This window comes from Myripristis murdjan, chromosome 2 (genome assembly GCF_902150065.1).
Source record: "Myripristis murdjan chromosome 2, fMyrMur1.1, whole genome shotgun sequence".
NCBI lineage: Eukaryota > Metazoa > Chordata > Actinopteri > Holocentriformes > Holocentridae > Myripristis > Myripristis murdjan.
The window spans coordinates 20,595,698-20,608,197 of record NC_043981.1 but is presented as its reverse complement, the minus strand read 5'-3'; the positions used below and the strand labels follow the sequence as shown (position 1 = coordinate 20,608,197).

The window sequence follows — 12,500 nt, the reverse complement described above, 5'->3', positions numbered from 1 at the left end:
ATTTGTCTCAGGTTTGGTCTGTTGTTTATTTAAAGCCTCGTGCTGTGTGTGTCTGCAGGCTTTATCTGGTGTCTTCTCACCCTTGAGCTCACCATTTATATTTTACTGTTAGATGCCAGGCTTCAACACACACACTGCCTTCATCAGGGTGTGTGTGTGTGTGTGTGTGTGTGTGTGTGTGTGTGTGTGTGTGTGTATGTGTGTGTGTGTGTGAACAGTAACAGCGAGCGGCTCACAGTTTAGCTCTGTGGTTTAAGAGTTCAACCTTCCTTCCTAAAGTTGACTGAGACGCTGCAGCGCCCCCCCCACCCCCCACCCCCCCCGGACGCTGAAACACACCGGAGTGTTTGAGCAGATTCAACATCACACACACACACACACACACACACACAGACGGAGGAACACGGCGGTTATCTGAGTGTTTTAGGTCTGATTTTTGGAGATATTAAGTCGGTGTCGTCTGCGTAGAAACACATTTCTGGGCTGATTTCTGGAGGCGTTCAGAGCGCGTCGAGCCGGGCGGCCATCTTTGATCAGGGCGGAAAAGACAGAGGCAGAGAGCGTGTGTGTGTCTCTCTCTCTGTGTGTGTATGTATGTGTGTGTGTGTGTGTGTGTGTGTGTGTGTGTCCCACATTTTCTGTCAGGTGTTCAGGAACAAACTGTTGCCTCTGAATTCAACCTGATGCTTTTTGTTTCTTTGTTTCTTTGTTTTCTTTGTTCCATCACATGAAGCTGAATGTTGAAATATTAATTTCCTGCAGAGGAGGCGGGGCTTAAACACACGACCCCTGCCCTGTATCGGCTCTGCAGGCTGTTTTTGAAGTTGACATCACACATGATGATGTCAATTTTGCATTTTTTTGTATTTTTTTCCTCATATTTTTCTTATATTTTCTTTCTTTTTTGTGATTTTATTTTTATTTATTTATATATATATATATATATATATATATACAAATTTAATTTTTACTTTTTTGTATTTTTTTGTATTAGGGGTTAATTTTCTCTTTGCTTTTTTGTAACTATTCTGGTGATTTTGTCGAAGTCACACGGTTCCTCTGCAGCGTTGTGACGATAATCTGCATTCATCTGGCATATGTGCCCCTGGGATATTTTTGTATAATAATAATCCAGATAATAAATGAAATGACTGATGGGATTTCCAAAAACTGAGCATTTAGTGTTTTTCAAGCGATGTCCAGGGACCCTCAGGGGTCCTTCAGGGTCCTCTACAGGTCCTCAGCAAAACAAGCAAGTTTAAACAGCATCTGAACGCAGCCTATAACAAGATTTAACCTCAAGAAATCTAATGTTGACTGGACCTTTAAATGTAGAATTGTAATCATTAAAATCAATATTTTAATTTTCCAATTTTGATCTTTCTTTTTTATTATTTTATTTTTTATTTTCATTTTTATTTTATTTTTTTTTTAATTTCAGTTAAGTTAAAAATTTTTATGTCACTTTTTTTTTTTTTTTTTTTTTTTTTTGGAATATTCTGGAGCATTTTGTGCTCATGTGGCCAGACAATAGTTTGGATTAAGTGTTAGTCTGAGTCTGAGTCTATAAATTAATCTGACCATGCTTAACTGCTTCTCTGTCGTCTGCTTCTTGAAATAGTTTTTTAGCGTGCCTCAGGGTTTATCAGCCAGGGTTTGTGTGAGTGTGTGTGTGTGTGTGTGTGTGTCAGTCACACTTCACAAAAGTGCTTACAGTGTTCAGACGAGACTTTCCACTGTCAGCAGCACAAACACTTGAGTGGAAAATCTGCATTTGTCTGAAGTGTCTTAACATTCAGGAATGTAAATATTACACACACACACACACACACACGCACACACACACACGCTGTCATCCATCCAGAGATGAAACACACTGACGTCAAAGCTGAAGAGTTTCCTCTGGCAGCTTTACAGTAAATGTTGGCTTTATCTGAGCAGGTTTTAGTTTTCAGTGGAACAGATCTGCTCCCACCTCCGTTCACCTGCAGCTCTGAGATCAGCTCACCTGGTGGCTTTTACCTGTGGGTGTGACAGCGCCAACTCGTTTAACACAGAGCGCCTCTTTGTTCTGATTCTGTCTCACAGCAACTTGTGGTATTGATTATTACATATCGATCAGACACATAAATTATAGTCGAGTAATTTTAGGCCAAAATTGGGGTCAACCTAGGACAAATTGCAAGAGAAGCAAACTCAACTGATTTTGTATCCTCAGTTTGTCCTGAGTGAGGGGGAAAAGTCCCAAGAAATCCCATTGGTGGAAAGTTTTGAAAATCACCTATTTATGACCACATATTACCAAAAAACACTGTTTTTAACACACAGAGGAAAGGGTTCAAAATTTTACTTTCAGATATCACTATAAAAATTCACAAGTTGATTACACACACAAAGACAAGAAAAAAAGTCAATTACAAGTTCTTTGAATTATTCTGTTTACACATGCATATCACACACTATCTTTTAATATAAATGCCAGAACAAATGCCAGAAGAGACATATAAATGCCAGAATAAATGCCAGAAGAGACATTTAAACAGTGAATTAAAAGGTTACTATATATATAGTAACCTTTTAATTCACTGTTTAAATGTCTCTTCTGGCATTTATTCCTTATATTCCTTATTAGCGGAAATCAAATCAGATAATGTGTGATATGCATGTGTAAACAGAATAATTCAAAGAACTTGTAATTGACTTTTTTTCTTGTCTTTGTGTGTGTAATCAACTTGTGAATTTTTATAGTGATATCTGAAAGTAAAATTTTAACCCCTTTCCCTTGTGTGTTAAAAACAGTGTTTTTTGGTAAGATGTGGTCATAAATAGGTGATTTTCAAAACTTTCCACCAATGGGATTTCTTGGGACTTTTTTTCCCTCACTCAGGACAAACTGAGGATACAGAATCAGTTGAGTTTGCTTCTCTTGCAATTTGGCCTAGGTTTTTTCATAAAATGACTGGACTATTACTCAGTCGTCTGCGTACGTCTGTCCACTCGCTGCTTGACTGAAGAGCGGGGGCCCGAGAGTGGAACCCTGCAGAGCTCCTGCTCTGCTGTCTGAGGCAGCGGTGTTCAAAGGGAGGTCCGGGGGCCCTCAGGGGCCTCTCAGAGGCTTCCAGGCGATCCTCAGCACACAGAAGAAACATTTTAATTTCACTAGAAGCTGTTAGGATGCAGAAACTGTGTGAGGATCATCTGAACATTTTCTCCTTCAGACTGTTTAACCCTTTGACTGCCGACACACTGAGGCTGGGTTCTGTTAGGAACAGGCAGGGAGGAAAAGGTGATTACAAAACTGACAAAAAAGTAGTGGAACACCAGTAAACAATTAGATAAAAAAAAAAAATAGTACAGCTTATCACAGTATTAGCAAAAATAAGAAACAAAGAAAAAAGAAATAAACAAATGAACAAACAGAAAAATCTAAATTAGCTACATTTATAATGATTAGAATCAATATATTAATCTTTACATGATAAGTTTCAGCCTTGAGCTCATTTAGGGGAAATTTCAGGGAAAATCACCATTTAAGGTTTTACTTATTCATCAAATTAGACAGTTTTCTGGTTCTCTGAGTGTAAGGCCTCGTGTGTGTGTGTGTGTGTGTGTGTGTGTGTGTGTGTACGTAAAAGAGAGATAAATGAAATAAAATGATGTTCATAGGAAACTAATGAACTGCATTTATCAGATTAAAGTGAGCACTGAGTGGCCCACCCTGACAACACACACACACACACACACACACACACACTGACAGCGAGGACTTCCTGTCTTCTATATTCAGTATCTTGAGGCTGATCAGACCAAAAGGAGCTGCTCATCTGTAAAAACCTTAAGGCGGCGCCTGTCAGAGCGTTTCCATGGAGCTGCTGGACCATCAAGGTTCTGCTGCAGCTCAGCGCTTATTTCACACAGAACACATCAGAGAACGGTTCCACAAGAACCGTCATGTTGGTCCGGTTTGACACCGGGAGAGAACATCGACCAATCAGGTGCAGCCAGGAAGTGTTTGTGCGGTTAAAGGAGAGAGCAGCTGTCAATCATCAGAAGTGGCCACGCCCATCAAGCCTCCATCAAGCCACTCTGAAGTATGTGTGTGTGTGTGTGTCTCACACACACACACACACACACACACAGGTAGCGTGGTGGCTGTAAAAAATGAGGAGTAAAACGTGCATCGTGTTTCATTGTCAGCAGAATAAACAACAACAAACTGACGGGAACAACAAGCTGAAGGAACCTTTTTTAGTTCCTTGGAAAGTTCCAGGGGAGTTTTAGTGACACGGAGAACATAACCAACACCAACCAAAACGTCTTTTCTTTTCCTCTGTCGTCGAGTTGCGGCGGTGACGTCACGTCAGGTGGGGCTGCGGGTTTGAAACCCACCGGTCAAACGCTGCCGTTTAAAATTCAATGTCAAAACGAACAAACAAAACATCGTCTGATTCCAGCCCACCGCCTGCTCCTGTTTTATTTTGAAATGACTGTTTTATTTTGAAATGTCTTTTAATTCCAGGCAGCGCTGAGTCACCTGAAGGGTTCACCCTCCATCTGTTTTCATCGACTTTCCACGCAGATTTTCATGATTTCAGTTTCCAGCTGATCTGCATGTTGATGTAGCCGCATGACATTCAGAGTCACTTCTCACCTTCCACACACACACACACACACACACACATGCATACGTCTGTGTCCACGTCATTTAGTTTGAAACCTGAGCAAACTCCCTTCATTTAAATCAAAAACACTATATATTAAAAAATTAAATCACAGGAAAATTATTATAAAATGACCACAAAATTACCCACAACCTTGAAAAAATTACCCCAACCCAAACCCAATCTCACGGCAAAGAAAATTATCATGAGATTTCCACAAAAGTTTTGAAAATAATAAATAAATAAATACATAAATAAATAATAAAAAAGAAGAAAGTATCATAAAGAAATTACTAGATTTTTTTTTTAAAAAAACATAATCGTAAAACAGAGAATAAGAAACCCTCCAAAACAAAAAAGTGATGTTTTTGAGCGTTCAAATTAATTTAATCACAGTAATGATATGAAATTATTCATCACATCACTGCATGAACAGATGGGTCCTGGTGTGTGTGTGTGTGTTGGGGGTCCAGGGGTCACTGAAGGTCACACTGGGGTCCAGCAGCTCCATGGAAACGCTCTGACAGGCGCGGCCTTAAGGTTTTTACAGATGAGCAGCTCCTTTTGGTCTGATCAGCCTCAAGATACTGAATATAGAAGACAGGAAGTCCTCGCTGTCAGTGTGTGTATGTGTGTGTGTGTGTGTGTGTGTGTGCACGTGTGTGCGTGTGTGTGTGTGAGAGAGAGAGAGAGAGAGAGACAGATAATACTAAAGAAGTCGTGCACACTCTCCTGCTGAGTTTGTTCGAAGCTCAACGAACAAAAACCAGATGGTTCAACTGAAATGTGACTTTATTCCCGTCAGTTCAGCGATAAACCTTTATTTAAACTATTGAACCTTTATTTAAACTATTGAACCTTTATTTAAACTATTGAACCTTTATTTAAACTATTTAACTTCAGCTCTGAGATTCATTTTTCAAATTTTATCCTGTTTTTATGACACGGCGACAAACAGAAATCAACCTGATAAATATGAATAAACCGGCGACGACACGTTTTTATGAAGCGGCTGAGGGCCGACCCTGCAGACATTTACTGTGGCAACACTCAGCAGCTCCTCCTGTTTCCTGTCTAATAACTATAACAAACAAACAAACAGCCGTTTAAAGCAGGTCGTGACATTGATTATTATGTATCGATAAATGGTCAAGGATCATTTATTGTCATTCTGAAACATGCAGGCGACATGACAGGAAGGAAATTAAATACACAGACACACTGCTGTACTATACTACTATACTGTACTATAACATAGTATTAATACTATAAAATACAGTACTAAAATACAACTTCAGACACATAAATCAGTGAGTCATCTGCGTACGTCTGTCCACTCACTGCTGGACTGGGTTCAGGGAGATCAGCAGGGACTTTCTGAGGGATAAATAAATAAATTAATTAATTAAAAACATAATTTAGAGGTCGGTCCCTGCAGTGGAAACACAGCCAGTTCCTCACAAGGTTCCTGGACCCTGGAGAACAGTTCCTCTGGTCGAAATGAGGTTAAAAGTGCTGTGATTAAAACATCAGTGTTCACATAAACACCCTACATGTTTTTGTTTTTGGATTAAATTAAATTCACTTGATTTCTTCCAAAACACATGCAGGGGAACTTTCTGGAACATGAGTAAAAAACGTTTACAAGAAAACTGCAAGAGCAAGTTAATTAGCAAAACAAATAAAGGGAGAAAATTAGCTAAATAAAAATAAAAATGACGATATAATCGTCATTGATGCTGGAGCCGCAGTGGTGTTCTTGCGTTTGAGCGCTTATGAAAGGTTGCATTCACAAGCATTTAAAGTGAAATTAATTTTGCTGGATTTCTTTCAAAAACATGCAGGAAAAAAGATGACGAGCAAATCAGCAAAAAACAAAGGAGCTGAGTGCATTAGAAACACAAGAAATTAGCAAAACAGCCAGCGGAAAATGAGCACAAAACATGCCGAGATAAACATGTTCCTAATGATTAACACAATGTGATGAAAGCTGAGATCTTTATTCAAAGTGTCTCTGCATTTGTTTAAAGGGCTGGTGGGCCCCGACAGGACGGCTGACATTTTCAGTTTACAGTAAAAAAAAAAAAAAAAAACGAGTCAGATGTGCAGATCTTAGTCATCTGAGGCACCAACACCAAATTCACCATCAGCTCTTTAATCAGGCAGAGCTACACGCAGCTTATTCATCTCAGTTTTTTATTTTAGTTCACAGATGTGCAGATTGTGCTTTATTTTACTGGCTCAGATGTTTACCTAAAATAATTTTAAAAATTCTGAGATAATCCGCTTGTTTGCAGAACATGTTTACTCTTGTTCCCAGCTGAAGGTGATGTGCTAACCCTAAAAAATGTTCATTATTCTGGGTTTCTGTTTGGCTTCTACCATTTTTTTTTTTTAACCCTATAAAGCCTGAACTATGAAAGAACTGGCAGAAAATTCCAATTTTTTAAACTGAACCCTTTATTTAGTCCTATCTTTTATCTATCCTTTCTGGTGTATGATATATGATATGTACTTGAAGTGCCAATGCTATGGTCCAGGGTGAACAAAAGTGAAGTGTTCAAAAGTATACAACAGTATTTTGGTCAAGTATTGATTAAACTGAAAATGAAAAACGGAATTGAAAATGTATATTATATGTGATACAAATGGCTTTATAGGTTTAAAGGCCATTATTCAATGTTTTATGGACTTTTATGGACGTTTTATGAATCGCCATCGATATTAAAATTGGGTTGTTTTCATGTCCAAAAAAACCCTCTCAGTGTCCTCGGGCAGGATTTTATTCCCGTCAGAGAGAAAAAGCCTCTGAAAAAGCATTTAGACTCTGAAAGTCCCGCGTTAAACCCGACTGATGAGATTATATGAGATTATAAATGATAAATGATTCAGCTCTGACGGGACGGTTTAGGCTTCTGGCTTCAAAAGAAACAAGATTTTAGGCCTAAATGTGAGACTCGACGGCGTGAACATGGAGATTCTTTAGATTTCTTGAGCAAAAAAGACTGGAGTTCGTCTTCAGTCTAAATCCAGAAAAAACCTCAAACAAAGAAGCTGCATTGGAATAAAATGGGATTATCTTGTCTTGATGGCAGATTATTAACCTTGCTGGGAGCGAAATGAGATTTGAACACTGGAGATGAGACTGAAGGAGTTAATAATAAAAATTTCGATAAAGAGTAAAGACAAAAGCGTAAGAGCAGAGCAAATCTTAAAATCAGTTTCATGCAAATGACAGCAGATTATTTCACAGTTTGATGGAAAATGTTCTGGATTAAAACATGTTGAAGGAGCGGCAGAACGTCGCGGCGGTTAACACCCTCTCATCTCTGCGGTTTGCAGGTGCCCCCCCCCCTCGCAGGAAACGAGGGGGGGGTCTGATAAGCTCCTCACGTTCCACATGTTCCTCCACGTTTCTACACAAATAAAAATAAAAGGCTCCTCAGAGAGATGCCCCACAGGAGAACCTTCTGTTTCCACCAAGAACCTTCCAGCCTGCCTTCAAAATAAAATAGTTCTTTAAAGGATTTTACATTCTTAAATTTTTTTCATAGTTCTTGGTGGACAGTGGTCGGTTCTGTGCAGAACCTTTTTCAATTGGTTCCTTTTTCAAATGATATGAGGAAGCGTCCACTGAACGAGGTGGTTCTTCAGTAGATGATGGTTCTTCATGCAACCACACAATCTTTTAAAGAGCAGTTTCTTTAAATGGGCCATAGAAACAGTTCTCTGAGGAACCAGTGAAGAAGAGACTAGAAACATGGGAGCAGAAGTTAATTCTTATTTCTTAAAGGAAAAATAAAAGGTGTCAACTAGAAACAAAAACTCTTCTGTGTGGTGGTTTCGTAGGAGAACCAATTCTGAGTTTCTTGAGGAACCAGAGAGGGTTCTTCAAAGAATTTTAACGGCGTTCTGCAGCTCTGCGTGGCACTCAGCAGCTTCAGGTCAAACTGCTGTCAATTAACTCTTTACCTTCAAATCTGCAGCACAGACCACCGTCATCTCTAATCTCTAATCCCAGCGCTGTTGCATGTTTTTTCAGTATCAGAATCAGAATCAGAATCAGAGAACCTTTATTGATCCCTGAGGGGAAACAGGGTCAGCTGCAGCTGCTCAGTTCTCAGGTGAAGAGTTGATCTGTAAGAAACAGAAAGAAATACAAAATATAAAAAAAATATGTGCCTTACCACTGCCTTCAAGTGCCTTTGGATTACATGTCAAGTGCGCAGATTAAGAAAGTGGTTGCATGAACACGGTGCCACTGTGAGACCAGCGGCATTTGTTTCACTGGTTTCACTGGAGACTGAACCTTCACAGTTCAGCAGAAATTAATCCTGCACTGCCAAAAATTTCCACATGAACAAGTTATTTAATCTCATCCTCAGTATTAATCTTGTTTTCCTCCAGATGAGGGAAAAATCTGCAGGTGGGATGAAATAGTCCTCAGGGTGAGAAAGGATAGAAAACCATGCTTTTACAGATTATACCTTTAGAATTACCACAGTGGTTTGAAAAAAACAACACCAAAATATTTCACTTCACATAAATCTTCTTTTTCTTCCAACCAGGTCAAAAAAAATCTACCAGCAGGACGAGATAATCCCATTTGTTTCCAATGCTAATTGACTTGTTTCCAGAATTTTCCTGAATCAAGTGCCATTTTCTTAATCCTGGTGACTAATCTGCCTTAATCTGCCTGTTTGTTCCCTGAAAAAATCCTGAGACAAGTGAGACTGCACTGGAAATAAGCGGAATTACCTCCTCCTACTGTCAGATTATTGACCTTGTTGGAAAAAAAAAATTGTAACACTGAAGATGAGATTAAATAATTTGTCAAAAAATTGTCCCACAATTTGGTTTTGCAGTGCAGGATTAATTTCTGATGAGCTGAGAAGGCTCCAGGGCCGAGGGGGCTGCCCTGCCTTCTACCACAACATGAGACAAGTGGGATTATCTCATCCCACTGGTGGATTATTGACCTTGTTGGAAGGAAAACAGGATTTTTAACAGTGAAGTTGAGACTGAGTGGCTTGAATTTTTACAGCGTGGGTCGTGTGCAGAGTGTTGACCCTGAAGGGAGTTCATTGGTCTGGGTTAGAATTTTTAATTACTTCATAGATTGAAGTTGTCATGATTTGCATCAGTTTCTTTATATTTGACAATTTTCACAAACACTAAAAATGACAAGAGTTCATTTTTTCTGTCACAGCATCAGAAACAAGTAGGATTATCTCATCACACTGTTGGATTTTTTTCTTTTTTTGACCTTGTTGCATGAAAAACAAATTCTGAACTCTGAAGATGAATAAGTTGGTAACATGACGGTTTTGTTTTGGTTTTGGCAGCAGGAGCCAGCGTGCCACGTCTGGGTCCGAGCAGCAGATGTGCTCTGATTTGTGATTCTAATGTGAGATCCACCAAAATGCAAACGAGGTCCATTCATTCAACATAAACATCAAATTTCTCAAATGGTCTCATGTTCTTTTTTTTTTTTTAAATAAAAATGTTTTTGTTTTTATGAAAACGTTCAGTGATGTCTTAGATGAGTTCGATTCGGTTTATGTACGAGCATTTTATATGAAGCGACCTCGTTTAGTTTTAATGGGGTTTACAGAGGCGATGACATACGCCCTGGTTTCTCTCTCTCTCTGTGTTTCGCTGTCTCGCTCACACACACACACACACACACACACACACACACACACACACCTGCCAGTTTCACTGAGCCACACTCAGAGTTTAACAACAGCTGGGGAAACCGCTGAGCTAGATCCCCCGCGCCTTTCCCCACACACACACACACACATACACACACACACACACACACACACACATACAGGCTTACCACAGAGAGGAGAGATGGCGTGTGAAAAGAAACTGGGTAGACAATCCGCATTTACTCTTGAAAAAAATCATATTTTTTAATTTTCATGATGTATTTTCAGTTCTATACTTGATGTTTCATGATATTTGACACAGAAATCAGACCCAAATTTAACCAACAGGGATTTTTTTTATAACACCATTAGAAGCTCAGAGTCAGAGTGCAGCATCTGACCACAAATGTACCTGCCAATGAGAGAGAAACTGTGTGTGTGTTGTTTACCCCTGAACAGAACATACTAACACTACTTATTATAAGCTGTATTTGTACTCTCTCACTTTAAAACAGCAGCATTTACAGTTTTTTAAAAAAGAGCCTAAAATAGAGGTGAACATCGTCGGCATACGATGGTTCGTCCTCCTCCAGCTCGCTGTAAATACAAACGCTGAGCCGTCGAGCTTTCCTCAAAACAACTACACTTTTTTTATATTGAAGACAAGATCCTAAAGTTTCCAAAGATCCCAAATATGTCCTGCTGTGTTTTAAGGAAGTGGGCATAAAATGACATAAAACACACTACCTTTTCTCCATTTGGTGTGAAATTGTGCAGCCGAAAAATTAAATATGTCATTAAAATGTACGTGTGATACAGATTAAGTGAAGTGCTGGAATGAGCAGCAGATACTGGATGTGAATGTGACATTTTGGTGCAGTCAGAACCAGAATCAGAAAAACTTTATTGATCCCCGAGGGGAAACTGGGTCAGCTGCAGCTGCTCAGATGCACAAGAGGAGAATTAAATTATAAGCAAATAGAAAGATATATGAAATTTATAAATATGGACTTTACAAATTTTAAAAAAGTATGTGCATGTGCACATAGTCCAACAAATTTTACAACAAGAAATGGAAAAATAAGAAACTGAACATATGTAAAAAGTCTACTTATATGCAGCTCATATAAACAGGGATATTGCACGGTTGAAGTCCAGCAGATGTACATTATTTCACGGTTAAATAGTTAAATAACATGAAGGAAATCAAAGTCTTTCAAAAGCCACACAACTACACAAAAAGCTACTTGACTAAATGTAATCAGTTACTTCCTGCCTTGAATAAAAAAAAATCTCCATGTTACCAAGTCGCTGAGCCTCATCGTCATCCGTGTTCAAATCTTGTTTTTCTTCCAACAAGCTAAAAAAAAAAAATCTACCAGTGGAATGACATAATCTGAGATAATGCCACTCGTTTCCAGCACTAACCAGAATTTTCTTGAATCAAGTGTCATTTTCTTGATCTTGGTGGCTGATCTGCTTAATTCTGCCTTTCCTGAATATATTAATACGTGTGAAAAAAGTGAAACTGCACTGAAACAAGTCTTCATCCTGCTGGCAGATTTATTTATTTATTATTATTATTTTTTTACCTTTTTTGAGGAAAAACAAGATTTAAACTCTGACGATGAGACTGAACGGTGGAGGGTTTTTTGGAAAGGAAGAAAATGAAAAAGGATAAAAACTGCTTTGATGGGAAAGAAATCCTCAGGCTCGTGCCACTGGTAGACTTTCAGGAGAATCTTCAACACATGAACAGTGTGCCTTCTTCATTTTTCATGCTCTATGTTCATTGCGTCCCAAGTGATTTTCTGTCTTCTGTATGGCGATAAAGCACTGGATTGGTAATCTGTGTGCTAACTGTGACCTCTGACCCACAGACGCCATGAACATGTACGATCCAAAGCTGTGCTACGTGCTGGACGGCTTCCTGGCGCTCTACGGCTTCATCATCACCGGCATGCTGATCAAGGAGAAGGTCAGTCTGGATGCTCGGATGCTAACTGTGATCAGTATCTGTGGCCACATCAACTTCATCCTGCTAAATGGTATCAGGGTTGAAATTCCCTTTAAAAGCACTTTTAAAATCGGGTATCGAAGCTTTCAGTCTCGTTTTTCTGGCAAGAAACGAAAGATTGGGCCAGTGTGGTGGGACGAATCCACTGGTTTCCAGTGTGGTTTC

At 39.2% G+C, this 12,500-nt stretch overlaps 1 protein-coding gene across 1 annotated transcript in view; it reads left to right on the top strand.

Moving 5' to 3' along the window:
- Positions 1-12,500, top strand: part of cd247 (CD247 molecule) — a 20,569-nt gene that overhangs the window by 2,549 nt on the left and 5,520 nt on the right. The window contains exon 2 of the mRNA XM_030068156.1: positions 12,199-12,296. Within this exon, the coding sequence (XP_029924016.1) occupies positions 12,199-12,296 (98 nt within the window). The remainder of the gene's footprint in view (positions 1-12,198; positions 12,297-12,500) is intronic.